The sequence below is a fragment of the Pongo pygmaeus genome, chromosome 1, assembly GCF_028885625.2.
Source record: "Pongo pygmaeus isolate AG05252 chromosome 1, NHGRI_mPonPyg2-v2.0_pri, whole genome shotgun sequence".
Taxonomy (NCBI): Eukaryota; Metazoa; Chordata; class Mammalia; order Primates; family Hominidae; genus Pongo; species Pongo pygmaeus.
In genome coordinates this window covers 82,195,435-82,214,907 of record NC_072373.2, presented here as the reverse complement: position 1 = coordinate 82,214,907, position 19,473 = coordinate 82,195,435, and the positions used below count along the sequence as shown (strand labels likewise).

The window sequence follows — 19,473 nt, the reverse complement described above, 5'->3', positions numbered from 1 at the left end:
AGGGCCTTGAGTATGGAGCAGGCTCTGTAAGTGGGATGGCCACAGCACTGAAGGCTCTCAGAGAAGGTGTCAGCTGGTCTTCTGCCACAAGGTGGACAAGCACAAGCTTGGGCCTGGTGTACTGATCCCCATATGAGACGCAAAATTGTGTCTGTATGCTCCTATGAATAAACCTTCATTTGGCGATTTCTCAATTTAATAAATAGGCTAGAAGAGGCGTGCATGGAGGATTGAAGCACAGGCTCTGAAGGCAGACTGTGCAGGGTCGAACACCAGCTCTACCTCTAATTATGTGCAAACTACTTGGGACAATTACCTTAAATAACTCCTCATGTCTCCATTCTCTAACCTATAAAATAGGGATGATAATAGTAACTATCTGAGAGGGTAGTTTATGAAGATTAATGAGTTAATACACGTTTATCACTTTCAACAGCGGCTGGCTGCTTGTAAGCCTTCAATTAACATTACTACAAATGAGGTAGCAAATGTGTCACTTTAACATAAACTTGAATACTTCTGAACAAGATACTCTTTTTAAAAACTATTTATTGTGGAGAAACTTGACCATAAAATAAAATATAATATAATGAATTTCCATATACCCATCACCCCATCCCAACAAGCCATTAGCCCATGGCTGATCCTGCCCCATCCTCACCCCCATACACTCCCCACCCTGTGTACTTTCGAAGAAAATCTCAGACATTGCATAATTTCAGACATAACTATCATGGTATTTTACATATATTCAGTATTTTAGATGCATTATTGCTGAAAATCTTAAACCCTGATAGGATGGAAGAGGGAAGTAATGGAGTTGTGAAATCTGGAGATAAGATTTAATTATTACTACTCTCTTTTGAGAGTATCATTATTTTTCAGTAATATCAACATTCATAATTTTTAAGGAGTTCTAGCTTATTCCAGGAATTAAGAGAAGTAACTATTTAATTTTTAACAGGAAAGTATTACAGGAGCCCCTCATTCCATCAACATATAGCCTCCCACCGCTCCCCTCTCATGACTAAATATTTCTCTACTCATACATAGCCCCAGAAATGCACACTCTGCAAGCATTGAGAGCTGCATGGCTTGGCTCCATCTGGAAGACTCTAAAGTTTCTGAGGGGAGGACTCATGTCTCACTCATTTTTGTGCTTCCTCCCACAAAGCCCAGTGGCAAGGTGCTGTGTTTGTGGAAAGAAAAGTGGAGATGAGCTGACTTAGCACACCTGTGTACTCGTGTCTCACAGTGTGTCCAACGATCCCACAGAAGACAATCCCACTGGCAACGCCGATGGATACAGTTCTGGTGCAGGGGAGACAAGATTTGTGGGGAAAGAAATAAAGATAATGAGTGTAGAGAAAGTGGGAAGGGTGGGAAATAATGCCTGGGTTGGGAAAGGGTGGGAAAGGATTTTCTCTACCCATTGGAATTAGTTTATGGCATTTCTACATGGCCCGGAGATGCGAAGGAGGAACAACAGTTTGAGACACAGGACTAAGTTCTTAATTAATTCTTCTTTCTTTCCTGTTCCCTGCATGCCCTCCCTACTTATGCCTCAAAAGGGTCAGGGACCACTGGGTGGGACCAGGGTCAATACTCACTGGATTTTGTGGACTTGAGAGCAGAAGTCAAATATATCCATAGCACATTCCAGAGCATGAGTGAGCTCGTCAGGTACCTTTTCCCCAGGGAAGCCAAAGACACAGAGGAAAGAGCAGCCCTGTCGGGGAGAGAGACAGCAACCACAGCTGATGGGCAGTGTGCTTTAAACTGGACTGGCCAGAAGGCTCAACAGAGAGCTGGTGGCAATTTTTGGCTTCTGAATCAGATTTCATCATGATTTCTCTCACAGTATTTTATTTTTAGTACACTTTAATCACTTCTACTGCATCATCAACAGGAGGGTTTGAGCCCTTGAGAAGGGCTTGTTTTGCTCCAGATACAGTGGATAGGGCTGAGCTATCTGTGTGCATGCTCCGGCCTACTGTCTCCTGTGGCCAAGGTCCATGCTGCAAAGTGCTCAGTTTACATCTATGAAGCAGCAGCACAGAGCAGTGGAAAAGCCACCAGCTCTGGAATCAGAAAGTCTCTGTTCTCAAGCCACTTCTCAACTGTGGAAACTTAGATAAGTCAATTACAATCTAGAAACTTCGTTTATCTATCTGAAAATGGATATACTGTAGACCTGAGATGTTTTTGGCTACTAAAAGAATTAATGTGTTAAATATTTTCAAAAAGTCATCATAAACTATAAAGTACTTTGCAGATACTGTTATTCTTAGGGATAAAGGCTTAGGCTGTGAGTAGGTTTTCTTATCATAAAGCTAACTGTTCCATGCAATGATTCAACTCTAAAACTTGGCATTTGTAGTATTAGTCACTTAAAAAAATGACCTCAGTCAGGTGCTGTTGTCTGTAAGAAAAGGGCGTTGTGAATAAAGGGTGATGGGTTGAAATTTTGAGTTTTTGACATGTTACATCCTGATAAAATGCAAAGAACACTAAAATACCTCAATTTCTTCAACCCTCTCCAAAAGAATTTGATCAACTGTTAGATCTTAAAAAGGACTGGGATCTGCCTTGACATGAAGAGGGAAACTCTGCTTCTAGGTACGTGTAAAGAGGGCAACCCCTTTGGGGGAAGCAGGGAGTTTTTGCCTGCAAATTTATGTAGTGGCCTGGCAAGAGCTTTTGATTCCCCCTAGCAATGGAATGACAGCTCTCATTTATTGCATGCTGACTCTAAGATAGGCATTACACCAAGTGCCTCACACATATTACATTATTTAAAACTTTCCACAATCATTTGAGGCAAATACTATCCCCATTCAAAGAGGAATAAACCAAGGCTCAGAGAAGTTCAATGACTTGCTAAGTCTCACAGCTGGGAATCTTTGGAGCCATGTCTGCAAGACACGAAAGACTGTTCTCTTAGATTCTACACTCTTTTCTTATGATACCCATGAGTCAATATTGAAGAAGATACTGGAAGTAATCCCTTTCCCAGAACTCCCATAGCACAGAGTTAGTTCATCTCATATGGAATGCGTGCTTCCTGCCTGGTTGTCAATATGTGTGTTACTCATCTCTGCTGCCCAGCCCTAGCTTTTCGTCTTCTATGAAATGCTCAGTAAATGCTTGTTGAATTAGTGAGTGAGTGGATGTGGGGCAGTAATTAAGTGCTCTGCTTTTAATACACAAAAGGAATTGAGATGGGAAATCATTTCTCACGTATGCATCTGTGGTCATTTGTTCATCACATCACCTTTCTCTGAATTGATTAAGAACAGAGTGAACACCAGGTGCAGTGGCTCCTGCCTGTAATCCCAGCACTTTGGGAGGCCGAGGCAGGTGGATCACTTGAGGTCAGGAATTCGAGACCCATCTGGCCAACATGGCAAAACCTCATCTCTACTAAAAATACAAAAATTAGCCAGGTGTGTTGGCGCATGCCTGTAATCCCAGCTACTAAGGAGGCTGAGTCAAGAGAATCGCTTGAACCCGGGAGGCGGAGGTTGCAGTGAGCCAAGATCGTGCCACTGCATTCCAGCCTGGGCAATAGAGCAAGATTCCATCTCAAAAAAGAAAAAAAAAAGAACAGAGCGAAAACACCTGGGAGCCAGAGGCAGTCCCCTCCCTGCCATGGATGAAAATAAAAGGGGAACTGGAGGTGTTGACATAGCAAGTGGGCATTCTTGGAAACAAGCTTCTGGGGTGTGAAGGTTACTAGACTCCTGACCTGAAACCCCTGGGTAATACATCATGCGCTGGGCTGGAGACTTATATGTAGTGAGAGGTAGCCCAGCATTGTGAGCTCAGACGGGGATGGCAGACTGCCTGGGTTTGAATCCCAGCCTCCCCCTTACTAGCTTGATGATCATAAGCAAAACGTAATCTTGCCTTGTCCTGGTATCCTAATCTCTGTTTCAGCATCCTCATCTATATAATGAGAATAATGACAAGAGCACCTACTGCTCAGAGTGGTCATGAGGATGAAATGAGTCAATACAGATCAGGTCCTGAGAACAGTGCCTGGCACATAGTAAGTGCCATATCCACCATAGAAGTTATAAATAAAGACTGGCCTTCTAGGTTAAATTTCTTTTTTTGTTTAGTTGAGACGGAGTCTCATCCTATAGCCCAGGCTGGAGTGCAGTGGCGCGATCTCGGCTCACTGCAACCTCTGCCTCTCAGGTTCAAGCCATTGTCCTGCCTCAGCCTCCTGAGTAGCTGAGATTACAGGCACGTGCCACCGCACCCAGCTAATTTTTGCGTTTTTAGTAGAGACAGGGTTTCACTATGTTGGCCAGGCTGGTCTTGAACTCCTGACCTCAAGTGATCCGCCCACCTCCGCCTCCCAAAGAACTGGGATTACAGGCGTGAGCCACCACGCCCAGCCTCTAGGTTACATTTCCCCTGTCTATTCTCTCTGTCTCACCAATGTGCTTGTCCATGAATGCTAACCTCAAACTATTGGTAGGTTCCCATCCCATAGTTCACACTTACCTTGTCAAACATGAAGACTTTATTGATTTGGCCTTGGAAGATCTTCAGGACAGAAGTGATGTGCATATAGGCATCCTGGATGGCTGGACCTATCTCTTCTGCTTTGTCTTGGTCTTCAAACATCAGGTTCACAAACACAATCGTCACTGGGCGAAGCTCAGACAAGTAGCCCTGAAGTTGTTTGTCATCAATCTGCAAAGTAGAGAGCAGCTTTCTGTAGGTGTCCTTGGCAGTGGATCCCTCCCCCAACACCGCCCCCACCTCATACCCGAAATCATCTAGGGAATGTCTACCTCAGAATGGGTGAGGTACAACATGACAGAGCCAGCATGCCTGAAGTGGAGCAGATGGAAATAGAATCAAAATCCCTCTCTTCCAGTGGGGACTTATGCATGTGCTAATTTTTGGCCAGCAACCACTCCATCACCCCAACTGCTGGCTTCCTCATGCCAATATAAGCCGTTGCAATAAGGGAAATAACTACTGTTCTTTTTGGCTCTCCTATTTTTAAAAAAAATTTAAAATTTTTTAATTTTTGCAGGTCTATAGTAGATGTATATATTTTTGTGTTACATGAGATATTTTGATACAGGCATGCAGTGCGTAATAATCACATCAGGGTAAATGGATTATTCATCCCCCTCAAGCATTTATCCTTTGTGTTACAAACAATCCAATTATACTCTTTTAGTTATTTTTAAAATGTGTGGTTGTATTAGTCTGTTCTCTCATTGTTATAAAGAACTACCTGATACTGGGTAATTTACAAAGAAAAGAGGTTTAATTGACTCACAGTTCCATGGGCTGTACAGGAAGCATGGCTGGGGAGGACTCAAACTTATAATATGGCAGAAGACGAAGGAGAAGCAGGCACTTCTTATATGGCCAGAGGAAAGCAGGGGGAAGTGCTACACACTTTTAAACAACCAGATCCCATGAGAACTCATTCACTATCACGAGAACAGCAAGGGTATAATCCACCCCTATGATCCAATCACCTCCTACCAGTCCCCTCCACCAACATTGGGGATTATAATTCAACATGAGATTTGGGAGGGGATACAAATCCGAACCATATCAATTATTAAATTATTTTTTACTATAGTTACCCTGTTGTACTAGCAAATACTAGGTCTTTCTCATTCTTTCTCTTTTTTTGTACTCATTGACTACCCCCAATTCCTCCTCATCCCCCACTACACTTCCTAGCCTTTGGTAACCATCCTTATATTCTCTATCCCCATGAGTTCAATCTTTTTAATTTTTTTTTTTTTTTTTTTTTTTTTTGAGACAGAGTCTCGCTCTGTTGCTCAGGCTGGAGTGCAGTAGCGCGACCTCGGCTCACTGCAACCTCTGCCTCCTGGGTTCAAGCAATTCTCCTGCCTCAGTTTCCAGAGTAGCTGGGATTGCAGGCACGCACCACCACGCCTGGCTAATTTTTGTATTTTTAGTAGAGTCAGGGTTTCACTGTGTTAGTCAGGCTGGTCTCGAACTCCTGACCTCATGATCTGCCCGCCTTGGCCTCCCAAAGTGCTGGCATTACAGGCATGAGCCACCATGCTCAGCCCAATAGTTTTAATTTTTAGCTCCCACAAATAAGTGAGAACATGTGGTTTCTCTTTCTATACCTGGTTTATTTCACTTACTATAATGACCTCCAGTTCCATCCACGTTGTTGCAAATGACAGATCTCATTCTTTTTTATGGCTGAATAGTACATCATTTTGTATATGTACCACATTTTCTTTATCCATTTCTCTGTTGATGGACACTTAAGCTGCTTCCAAGTCTTGACTATTGTGAATAGCACTGCAGTAAACATGGGAGTGTAGATATCTCTTCAATATATTGATTTCTTTTCTTTTGAGTATGTATCTAGGAGTAGAATTTCTAGATTGTATGGTAGCTCTATTTTTAGCTTTTCGAGGAACTTTCAAACTGTTCTCCATGGTAGCTGTGCTAATTTACATTCTCATTAACAGTGTACAAGGATTCCCTTTTTTCCACATCCTGTCCAGCATTTGTTATTGCCTATCTTTTGGATAAAAGTCATTTTAACTGGGGTAAGATGATAATCTTATTGTAGTTTTGATTTTCATTTATCTGATGATCCGTGATGTTGAGCACCTTTTCACATATTTTTCATATACTTGTTTGCCATTTGTATGTCTTCCTTTGAGAATGTCTGTTTCGATCTTTTTTTTTGAGACGGAGTCTCACTCTGTCGCCAGGGCTGGAGTGCAGTGGCACATCTCAGCTCACTGCAACCTCCGCCTCCTGGGTTCAAGTGATTCTGTTGCCTCAGCCTCTGAGTAGCTGGGATTACAGGCGCCCACCACTACGCCCAGCTAATTTTTTGTATTTTTAGTAGAGACGGGGTTTCACCATGTTGGCCAGGCTGGTCTTGAACTCCTGATCTCGTGATTTGCCCGCCTCGGCCTCCCAAAGTGCTGGGATTACAGGTGTGAGCTACTGCGCCTGGCCTTATTCAGACCTTTTACCCATTTTTAAATCAGATTATTAGATTTTTTTCTATAGAGCTGTTACAGCTCCTTATATATTCTGGTGACTAATCCCTTGTCAAATGGGTAGTTTGCAAATATTTTCTTTGATTTCTTCACTTTGTTGATAGTTTCTTTTGCTGTGCAGAAACTTAAAACTTGATGTTAAAATCAATGTGCAAAAATCACAAGCATTCCTATACACCAATAACAGACAAACAGAGAGCCAAATCATGAGTGAACTCCCACTCACAATTGCTTCAAAGAGAATAAAATACCTAGGAATCCAACTTACAAGGGATGTGAAGGACCTCTTCAAGGAGAACTACAAACCACTGCTCAACGAAATAAAAGAGGACACAAACAAATGGAAGAACATTCCATGCTCATGGATAGGAAAAATCAATATCATGAAAATGGCCATACTGCCCAAGGTAATTTATAGATTCCATGCCATCCCCATCAAGCTACCAATGACTTTCCTCACAGAATTGGAAAAATCTACTTTAAAGTTCATATGGAACCAAAAAAGAGCCTGCATTGCCAAGACAATCCTAAGCAAAAAGAACAAAGCTGGAGGCATCATGCTACCTGACTTCAAACTATACTACAAGGCTACGGTAACCAAAACAGCATGGTACTGGTACCAAAACAGAAATATAGACCAATGGAACAGAACAGAGCCCTCAGAAATAATACCACACATCTACAACCATCTGATCTTTGACAAACCTGACAAAAATAAGAAATAGGGAAAGGATTCCCTATTTAATAAATGGTGCTGGGAAAACTGGCTAGCCATATGTAGAAAGCTGAAACTGGATCCCTTCCTTACACCTTATACAAAAATTAATTCAAGATGGATTAAAGACTTAAATGTTAGACCTAAAACCATAGAAACCCTAGAAGAAAACCTAGGCAATACCATTCAGGACATAGGAATGGGCAAGGACTTCATGACTAAAACACCAAAAGCAATGGCAACAAAAGCCAAAATTGACAAACAGGATCTAATTAAACTAAAGAGCTTCTGCACAGCAAAATAAATCACCATCAGAGTGAACAGGCAACCTACAGAATGGGAGAAAATTTTTACAATCTACCCATCTGACAAAGGGCTAATATCCAGAATCTACAAAGAACTTAAACAAATTTGCAAGAAAAAAATCAAACAACCCCATCAAAAAGTGGGTGAATGATATGATCAGACATAAATGTCTCAAAAGAAGACATTTATGCAGCCAACAGACAGATGAAAAAATGTTCATCATCACTGGCCATCAGAGAAATAAATGCAAATCAAAACCACAATGAGATACCATCTCACACCAGTTAGAATGGCGATCATTAAAAAGTCAGGAAACAACAGGTGCTGGAGAGGATGTGGAGAAATAGGAACACTTTTACACTGTTGGTGGGACCGTAAACTAGTTCAACCATTGTGGAAGACAGTGTGGTGATTCCTCAAGGATCTAGAACTAGAAATACCATTTGACCCAGCCATCCCATTACTGGGTATATACCCAAAGGATTATAAATCATGCTGCTATAAAGACACATGCACATGTATGTTTATTGCGGCAGTATTTACAATAGCAAAGACCTGGAAACAACCCAAATGTCCATCAATGGTAGACTGGATTAAGAAACTGTGGCACGTATACACAATGGAATATTATGCACCCATAAAAAGGATGAGTTCATGTCCTTTGTAGGCACATGGATGAAGTTGGAAACCATCATTCTGAGCAAACTATCACAAGGACAGAAAACCAAACACCGCCATGTTCTCACTCATAGGTGGGAATTGAACAATGAGAACACTTGGACACAGGGTGGGGAACATCACACACCGGGGCCTGTCGTGGGGTGGGGGTAGGGGGGAGGGATAGCATTAGGAGATATACCTAATGTAAAAGACTAGTTAATGGGTGCAGCATACCAACATGGCACATGTATACATAACGTAACAAACCTGCACGTTGTGCACATGTACCCTAGAACTTAAAGTATAATAAAAAAATAAATAAATATAACAATAAATGATTAAAAAAACTCATCAATGAAACTAATTTTTTATCTGATAAAATAATTCTAAAAGAAAAAAAAAACCACTTGATGTTATCCCATCTGTCCATTTTTGCTTTGGTTGCCTGTGCTTGTGGGGTATTACTCAAGAAATCTTTGCCCACTCCAATGTTCTTGAGAGTTTCCCCAATGTTTTCTCGTAGTAGTTTCATGGTTTGATGTCTCAAAGTCCATTTTGACTTGATTTTTGTATATAGCGAGAGATAGGAGTCTAGTTTCATTAATCTGCATATGCATATCCAGTTTTCCCAGCACAATTTATTGAAGGGATTGTCTTTTCCTTTATATTCTTGGCTCTTCTGTCAAAAATTAGTTCACTGTAGATGTGTGAATTTATTTCGTGGTTCTCTATTCTGTTCCACTGGTCTATGTGTCTGTTTTTATGCCAGTACTATGCTATTTGGGTTGCTATAGCTCTGTGGTATAATTTGAAGTCAGATAATATGATTCCTCCTGATTTATTCTTTTTGCTTCAGATAGCTTTGGCTACTCTGGGTCTTTTGTGGTTCCACGTAAATTTTAGAATTTTTTTTCTATTTCTGTGAAGAATGTCGTTGGTATTTTGTTAGGTATTGCATTGAATCTGCAGATTGCTTTGGGTAGTACGAACATTATTCCAATCTATGAGCATGGAATATCTTTCATTTTTTTTTTTTGTAGCCTCTTCAATTTCTTGTGTCAACATTTTATAGTTTCCACGGTAGAGATCTTTCACTTCTTTGGTTAATTACTAGGTACTTTAATTTATTTTTAGCTATTGTTAACAGGATTACTTTCTTGATTTCTTTTTCAGATTGTTCACTGTTAGCATATAGAAATGCTGATTTTTGTATGATGATTTTGTATACTGTAACCTTGTTGAATTTGTTTATCAGTTCTAATGGTTTTTTGGTGGAGTCTTTAGGTTTTTCCAAATATAATAGGATCATCTGAAAACAAGGATAATTTGACTTCTTCCTTTCCAATTTGTATGCCATTTCTTTCTTTCTCTTGTCTGATTACATAGGACTTCCAGTATTATGTTGAAAAACAGTGGTAAAGTGGGCATCCTTGTGTTCTAGATCTTAGAGGAAAGGCTTTTAGTTTCTCTCTATTCATTATGATACTAGCGGTGGGTCTATTCTATATGGCTTTTCTTATGTTGAGGTATGTTCCTTCTATACACAGTTTTTTGGGAATTTTTATCATGAAGGGATGTTGAATTTTATCAACTGCTTTTTCAGCATCAACTGAAATGATAATATGGTTTTTGTCCTTCATTCTGTAGATAAGACATATCACAGTGTTTGATTTGCATATGTCCAACCACCCTTGCATCCCTGGGATAAATCCCACTTGATCATGATGGATGATCTTTTAAATATGCTGTTGAACCCCGTTTGCTAGTATTTTGCTGAGGATTTTTACATCAATATTCATCAGAGATACTGGCCTGTAGCTTTCTTTTTTTGATGTACTTTTGTCTGGTTTTGGTATCAGGGTAATACTGGCCTTGTAGAATGAGTTTGGAAGTATTCCCTCCTCTTCTATGTTTCAAAGTAGTTTGAGTACGGTTGGTATTAGTTCTTCTTTAAGTGTTTGGTAGAATTCAGCAGTGAATACTTCAGGTCCCAGGCTTTTCTTTGCTGGGAGACTTTTTATTATGGCTTAGATCTTGTTACTTGTTATTCATCTGTTCAGGTTTTAGATTTCTTCAGGGTCCAATATTGGTAGGATGTATGTGTATAGGAGTTTATACATTTCTTCTAGATTTTCCAATTTATTGGCATATAATTGCTCTTAGTAGCCACCAATGATCCTTTGAATTTCTGTGGTATCAGTTGTAATGTCTCCTCTTTCGTATCTGATTTTATTTATTTGGGTCTTTTCTCTTCTTTTCTTAGTTAGTATGGCTGAAAGTTTCTAAATTCCTTCTCTGTGTTATCTCGAATTTCTTTGAGTTTCCTCAAACAGCTTTTTTGATTTACGTGTCTGAAAGGTCACATATCTCTGTTTCTCCACCCTGGTGCCTTATTTAGTTCCTTTGGTGAGGTCATGTTTTCCTGGATGGTCTTGATACTTGTGGAAGTTCGTCAGTGTCTGGACATTGAAGAGTTAGGTATTTATTATAGTCTTTGACATTTAGGCCCGTTTGTACCTGTCCTCCTTGGGAAGGCTTTCCATATATTCAGAAAAACTTGGGTGTTGTGATCTAAGCCATATCTATATTACAGAGCACCACAAGTGCAGTAATGCTATGGTTCTTGCAGACTCATAGAGGTACCACCTTTGTGGTCTTAAATAAGATCCAGAAGAATTCTCTGGATTACCAGGCAGAGATTTTGTTCTCTTCCCTTACTTTCTCCCAGACAAATGGAGTCTCTATTTCTCTGTGCTGAGCTGCTTGGAGCTGGGGGTGGGGTCACACAAGCACCCTTGTGGCTACCATCACTGAGACTGCACTGGGTCAGACCTGAAGCCAGCACAGCACTGGATATTGCCCAAGGCCCACTGTTACTACTACCAGGCTACCACCTATTTTTGTTCAAGGCTCTAGCACTCTACAATCAGCAGGCGGCAAAGCCAGCCAGGCTTGTGTCTTTCCCTTCAGGGTGACGAGTTCCCCCAGGCCCCAGGCAGGTCCACAGATGCCATCTGGTAGTTTGGCTGTCTTATTTTTATAGTTAGGGATAAGAATAGCATGCTATGTGATTCAACCTTCTATTTTCATTAGGTATCTTCTGGAATGTTTTCACCTTCTATCCTACTATATGTTCAAACAAAATGAAATCAGTATTATTATCCCCATTTTACTGATTAGATAACTGATGTATGGAGAAGTAACACAACTTTCCCAAGGTCACATAAGGACACAATAAACTAGAACCCAAATCTCCAGACTCCTCATCCAACATTTATTTATTTATTTATTTATTTATTTATTTTTTGAGACAGTCTCGCTCTGTCACCCAGGCTGGAGTGCAGTGGCGCAATCTCAGCTCACTGTAACCTCCGCCTCCTGGGTTCAAGTGATTCTCCTGTCTCAGCCTCCTGAGTAGCTGGGATTACAGGTGTGCGCCACCACGCCTGGCTAATTTTTGTAATTTTAGTAGAGACAGGGTTTCACCATGTTGGTCAGGCTGGTCTTGAACTCCTGACCTGATGATCCACCCACCTCAGCCTCCCAAAGTGCTGGGATTACAGGCATGAGCCATCACGCTTAGCTCATCTAACATTTAATCTGCCACACTCTCCTGCCTCTCTGGGGTGGTATATTTCATTTAGGTCCCCTCTTCTCTCCAACACAACAGGCACAGGGAAAAGAAAGGAGAGTGTTGGGCCGGGTGCGGTGGCTCACATCTGTAATCCCAGCACTTTGGGAGGCCGAGGCGGGCGGATCACAAGGTCAGGAGATCAAGACCATCCTGGATAACACGGTGAAACCCTGTCTCTACTAAAAACACGAAAACGTAGCCGGGCATGGTGGCAGGCGCCTGTAGTCCCAGCTACTCAGGAGGCTGAGGCAGGAGAATGGCGTGAACCCGGGAGGGGGAGCTTTCAGTGAGCCGAGATTGCACCACTGCACTCCAGCCTGGGCAACAGAAAAATTCCGTCTCAAAAAAAAAAAAAAAAATGAAAGGAGAGTGTTCCCAAATTATCCCTGCCAATCATCATCCCTGAATTTTGTTAATTAAATACATAGCAAACCAATGGGGGAAAATCACTGCACTTTCTCCCCGAAATAGCACAGAAGTGTCAGATTCTTCAACGACAGTGTGAAGCACATTTTCTAGATTAAAGAAGGAATTGGTATAGGGAATAATGGAGCTATGCTTCCTAACTGCCTAGAAGGTCCTGGTTTCATGTAATTTTATTCTTTTTATAAAAGAGATTTAATAATTCCTAATTAACCAATGTGCTGATTTTTTTTCTTTTTTTTTTTTTTTTTTTTAGAGACAGGGTCTTGCTCTGTCCCCAAGGCTGGAGTGCAGTGGCACCATCTCGGCTCACTGCAAGCTCCGTCTCCTTGCTCAAGTGATCCTCTCACCTCAGCCTCTCTAGTAGCCGGGGCTACAGGCACGTGCCACCACACCCAACTAATTTTTGTATTTTTGTGGAGATGGGGTTTTGCCATGTTGTCCAGTCTGGTCTTGAACTCCTGGGCTCAAGTGATCCACCTGTCTGGGCCTCCCAAAGTGCTGGGATTACAAGCATGAGCCTGGCCTTGATTTTTCAAATAAAATCATTCACAAATAAATAAAAAACTTCTGTCAGACTATGTATTCTGAGTTTTGGCTTGGAAAAGAGGACTACAGTATCTTTAAGGACTTCTCTTCTTTGGGTGCAGGGTCTGGTTTTGGTAAAGTTGTAAAAGGTTGTCTTTGGTCTTGTTTTCAACCCTCTTAGCTGTACCTCTTCACCAGGTAAACATTTTTCCTACCTGGAATTTTCCCAGTGACTCACAGAGTCCATCTTATATTCCATTGCTAGAGACCTTGTTTTTGACTGGTTGCAATTAAAGAAGCATAATGTATTATATCTGTTGAGAATGGCTAGGGGAGAATGGGGTGACTTTTTTAAGCTTCAGAAGCCATGAAGAGTCAAACAATTGCAGGCACTAGGGATAATGTTTTTACAATGGTCTGAAGGTGGCAGGGTGCATTCTGATACCTCTCCAATTCACTCTATGAAGGCAGCTACCCACTAGACAGGCCTTTGTTACAAAGATTTCCTCCAGGACACAACAGAATTTTGATGGGACTAAGTATTAGAGCAGGCATATATTAGGAGGGTGGATAGCCTGTGCAAAAATTGTAGAAGTCAGACACACCAGGGTTCAAATCCTAGCTATATCTTTTACTTGACAATCTCAGGAAAGGTTGTAGTGTTCTCTGGGTCTGAGTTTTCTCATACATATAAAATGAGGATAAAAATATCTACCAAGGACTGTAAAGAATGAATACATGAACTAGCAGAGTGACTGGCATATAGTGAGTGATAAGAGATAGTTATAATTCACATAGATTAATAAATTTGAGAGAACCAAGATTAAGAGAATAAAAAGAGAAAACATTGGAGGGTGGAGGTAGCTCAGAGTATTCTAATTACCTGCATTGTTAAATCTCAAAACTTAAGATCTAATGCAAATGACTTGGAGAAATAGTGTACCAATGTTCATCCACTTGAAGTCTTTCTGCTATGTGGCATATAGAAAGGGTGCCCACACGTTCTTATATGCTTGCAACAGCTCCCATTTGCGCAATTATATAAGGCAACGCAGTCCTATTTTATGCCTGTTGTCATATTATAATTATGAATAATGACCTCTTTGAAAGTATTGAGATTTGAATAATGAATTTCACAGTCACCTACACATAGAGAATGTCTTTTTAGGCTCAGTGTGGTGGCTTATGCCCATAATCCCAGCACTGTGGGAGGGTGAGGTGGGCAGATTGCTTGAGGTCAGGAATTTGAGACCAGTCGGACCAACATGGTGAAGCTCCATCTCTGCTAAAAATAGAAAAAGTTAGCTGGGTGTGGTGGCACATGTGGGAGGCTGAGGCGGGAGAATTGCTGGAACCCAGGAGGCGGAGGTTGCAGTGAGCCGAGATCATGCTGCTGCACTTCAGCCTGGGCGACAGAGTGAGACTCTGTCTCAAAAAAAAAAAAAAAAAAAGGAAGTCTTTTTATTTTAATGGAACATTTTACTATTTACTAGTAGCTGCTGGGTTTTTTTCTTAAATCTTAAAATTCCAGCTGTCCAGATCCCTGACATCCCCAAAGCCAATAAATTCAATTTTGAAAATACCTGCTTCAAAATGCTTTCCATCACATACTTTTGTAGGGACATCTCCAGTTCAGGATCAGGCTTCAGCGTGCATGCAAGCCTCAGGAGGTCTAAGAAGGCAGAAGGAGGGTGCAGGCTCAGAGAGGGAAGTTTGGCTCTGCAGTGCTAGCGAGAGGAGGCTCCCAGTCCCTATTCTCTTGGGCAGTGGGCCTTCCTGTCCTTACAGTTGTCAGGAGACTCTGGGACACCTAGAGGCTGAAAGGGCCAGGGGAAATCCAAAGAGGAGCTCTTAGAGGTTACGGGTTTCCCAAAATTCAGTCACATGTAGCTCAAAACCTTGTTCAAACTGACATGATGCTTTGGGACTTAGGGAGATTTTCACTTCTGAAGTTGGTTTAGAACTATTGCCACAGGAGATGGGAACAAACAAATGACGGAATGACAAGAGAGGAGCATGGTGACAGAATGAAGGGGATGGTAGAGTTGAAAGGGCAGCAGGAATAACATTAAGAAGACTGGTTTCTGATCTCAGGCTTGATACCGCTTCACTGTGTGACCCTGGAGAAGTCACTTTGCTGCCCTGGTTGCCTCCTATTTCCTCACCTGGGAAAAGAGTAGTTGAGCTTCCTGATCTTTATGGTTCCCTTCACTATAAAGATTGATAGTTTTATGCTCTAGGATAGACTGATAAGAGATGGTAGGAATGAGTTTGAGGGAGTCAAAAAATAAGGGAGACAGAAATGGCGAAGGGTTTTCAGCAGGGAAGAAAATGATAATGTGAAAAAAATGTGTGTGTGTGTGTGTGTGTGTGTGTGTGTGTGTTTAATTCGGCTGGTCCTGATTTGTAGCCTTTATAATAAAACCGTAACTGTAAGTATAGCACTTTGCTGAGTTCTGTGAGTCATTTCAGTGAATTACTGAACCTGAGGGCATTAAGGAGATCCCCAAATTTGTAGGTAGTTGGTCAGAAGTGCCGGTGGTCTGGGAATCCCAGAGCTTGCAGCTAGTGTCTGAAGTTTGTAGAGGATTCAACCAATGAAATCCTGCACTAACTCCAGGTGGTTATAACATCAGAATTGCACCGCAGGCCGAGCACGTTGGCTCACACCTGTAATCCCAGCACTTTGGGAGGACAAGGCAGGCGGATCATGAGGTCAAGAGATGGAGACCATCCTGGCCAACATGGGAAACCCCGTCTCTACTAAAAATACAAAAATTAGCTGGGTGTGGTGGCACGCCTCTGTATTCCCAGCTACTCAGGAGGCTGAGGCAGGAGAATTGCTTGAACCCAGGAGGCAGAGGTTGCAGTGAGCCCATATCGCGCCAGTGCACTCCAACCTGGTGACAGAGCGAGACTCCATCTCAAAAAAAAAAAAAAAAAAAAAAAAAAGAAATTGCATTGCAGTATTATGGTGCTCAAAGTAAGGCCTGAGGAAACCCTTTATAGAAGGTACCATTAAGACCCAGGAGATGGCATTAGTAAAGCTCAAGGAGTGGGTAATGTCATGAGGCTTTCTCCTTCATCTCTGGAGCTTCTAAGGTTCTCGGCTTTTCCTGATCAATGTTTGTACAGTCTCCCCACTCCCCACCCCACTGCCTATTGTGGCTTTGTAAAAGTACAATCTTCTATTTGTAACATCTAAAATATTCCAGACCTGTACATAAATGATGAGAAAGAATGATTCAAAGATGTTTCTGATGTTTCTCACTTGGATGGAGTTTTCAGGGAAGGGTAAGTAGCTAAAGTTCAGATATGTTAATATTAGATGCCTATTTGACATCCAGTGGAAGTCACCCATAGGCAGGGTATTTTGTTTGTTTTTTATAAATTCAGGACAAAAATCTGTCCTAGAATTCAGGACAAAAGACTGAAGTGAATTCTGGCAGTTAGGTCTGAGACTCGGGTGATGTAAGCAACTTGCAGGACCTTGAGAGTGAGTGTCTGCTTAAGTTTTGTGATACAGTCTTCTCACTTGCCTCATCTTACTCATATGGAAGTTAGGCACGAATAAATGGTTCACTAAGAAGTGAGTAGAGAAGACTAGAAGATCAAAGACAGATCCCTGAAGTCACCAACATTTAAGACATGGGAAGGAAACTAAGCAAAGAGGACTGAAAATAGGTGATTTGAGAGGTAAAGGCAAAACTAGAAAAGAATAATACTTTTGAACCCAAGGAAAAAGGAGAAGGTAGTGTCCAAGAAAAGAGCATAAGCTATGGTCAACCATCTAGGATGAGGCCTGAGAAGAGGTCATCTGGTTTGGCAAATTAGTGGTCCTTGGTGGCCATGACATAAACAGTCTCAGTAGACAGCAGGGGACCAGGGTAGAAGCTAGGTGTCAGCGGTGCAAGATTGAAGAGCAGGTGAGCACAGACATCAAGGTGCTTGCAATCAATATTTATTGGATGAATAAATAAGGGGATATGAGAACAGGTATATCTACATTTACAGGTTACTTTTCCTAGAAGTTTATTGGTGAAGGTTAGGAGGGGAAAGCAGCACGCAAAGAAGCTTTACTTTTTCTTTTATCCTAGGGGATACTTATTAATGTTTGATGGATGAGGGAAAGGAGTCAGTGCCTAGGGAGAGGTGGATGGTGTGGGGAGTGTCATACTTAGAATTGCTGTCCCGGAGAATGGGAAGTAGGTCCCCTTTGTGTGCTGGTAAGGACCAGGAGCTGTGTTGAGGAGCCCACCCACCAGTAATGAAGCTGTTGGCATTGGTATAAGACCCTACTGACCACTGGTAGAGGCAAAGGCATTTTTCCATGGTGGGTACTTACTTTTGTGCTCACCAGAAGGATAATAATGCATGAAGGTCATACACTTTGTGAAAAATTCATCAAAATTAAAATTAGGGGGTGGTTTTAAGAAGTTAACCTAAATAAAAGCAAATGAGAAGTTTTCAGTTACTCTGAGAACTGTTTAATCCTTTGAAGTGTAATTTCTTAGCAGAAAGTCAGAGAGTATGCTTTTGACTGAACAGTGATTGGCACACTTAAACACCAAAATTCTTTGATTTGTAAAATTGAAATTTTAAATTGAAAATCTAAAAAATCTTTCCAATTACAGTGTTCACTCACATCTCAATGTTTGGTATATGTACAGAGAGGGTCATTCCAAGGGGGACTAATCTTATACTTTTCTGCCCTTAGAACTTTTTCCTGCTTTTTTCCTTCATAACATTTTAATTCAAATAAAACCTGGTTAAACTGCACACCATTTCTTTCTTATAAGTGTTAAAGGACGGGGGCTGATGGCCAAAAAGGAATTAGGAGCATCACCAGTCATAAGACATCAAGATCATGAGACACATGTGATGACACACTAAGGATGGCACAACCTCATTTTTGTGGTATTCTTGGTAAAAAAAAAACAAAAAACAAACAAACAAACAAACAAAAAAAGCATAAACTTAGTCCAATAAAGAGAAAACATCAGGCCTGTAATCCCAGCACTTTGGGAGGTTGAGGTGGGCAGATTGCTTGAGCTCAGGAGTTCAAGACCAGCCTGGGTAACAATGGTGAAATCCTGTCTCTACCAAAAATACAAAAAAAAAAAAAAAAAATTAGCCGGGCGTAGTGGCACATGTCTGTGGTCCCAGTTACTCAGGAGGCTGTGGTGGGAGAATCGCTTGAGACTGGGAGTTAGAGGTTGAAGTGAGGTGAGATCATGCCACTGCACTCCCCACTGGGTGACAGAGTAAGATTCCATCTCAAAAAAAAAAAAAAACATATATATATATATATAGAGAGAGAGAGAGAGAGAGAGACAGAGAGAGAGAGAAAAAACATCAGGCAAAACTAATCAGAGATATGTTTGACAAAATAACTGACAACTCTCAAGTGTCAAGGTCATAAAAGACAAAGAAAGATTGAAGTGCTGTTACAGACTGCAGGAGACTACGCAAAAATATCAACAAAATGCAATGTGAGATCATGCATACAGTCCTGGAACATTCCACTAAGGACCGCAGTGGGAAAACTGGTGACATTCAAATAAGGTCTTTAACTAGTGCGTAGTATTGTACCAATGTTTATTTCCTGGTTTTGACTATTGCAGTCCTGTTATGAAAGATGCTAACATTAGGGGAAGGTAGGTGAGGGATATATGGAAACTCTGTATTATTTTTTCAACTTTTCTGTAAGTCTAACATGAATTCAAAGTTAAAACAATTTTTAAAGGTATCAAGAATGATTGAAGAGAGGCTGGGCGTGGTGGCTCACACCTATAATCCCAGCAGTTTGGGAGTCTGAGGCGGGTGGATCACGAAGTCAGGAGTTCATGACCAGCCTGGCCAAGATGGTGAAACCCCGTCTCTACTAAAAATACAAAAAATTAGCTGGGCTTGGTAGCGGGCACCTGTAATCCCAGCGACTCGGGAGGCTGAGGCAGGGAATTGCTTGAACCCAGGAGGCAGAGGTTGCAGTGAGCCGAGATCACGCCATTGCACTCTAGCCTGGGCAACAGAGCGAGACTCCGTTTTTGTTTTTTTTTTAAAAAGAATGATTGAAGAGCATGGGAATGGGCTATTGCTATAAGCCAGCTAGGCCATGCAGGCTGGATATGTCTTGCTGGAAGAGTGAGGAGGGGGTGGTGGTG

General features: G+C 41.4%; 1 protein-coding gene across 1 annotated transcript in view; it reads right to left on the bottom strand.

Moving 5' to 3' along the window:
* Positions 1-19,473, bottom strand: part of ADCY10 (adenylate cyclase 10) — a 108,638-nt gene that overhangs the window by 73,714 nt on the left and 15,451 nt on the right. The window contains exons 7-11 of the mRNA XM_054442643.1: positions 17,655-17,751; positions 14,893-14,981; positions 4,516-4,707; positions 1,611-1,729; positions 1,235-1,311 (exon numbers count right to left, since the gene is read on the bottom strand). Coding sequence (XP_054298618.1) covers positions 1,235-1,311; positions 1,611-1,729; positions 4,516-4,707; positions 14,893-14,981; positions 17,655-17,751 — 574 coding nt within the window. The remainder of the gene's footprint in view (positions 1-1,234; positions 1,312-1,610; positions 1,730-4,515; positions 4,708-14,892; positions 14,982-17,654; positions 17,752-19,473) is intronic.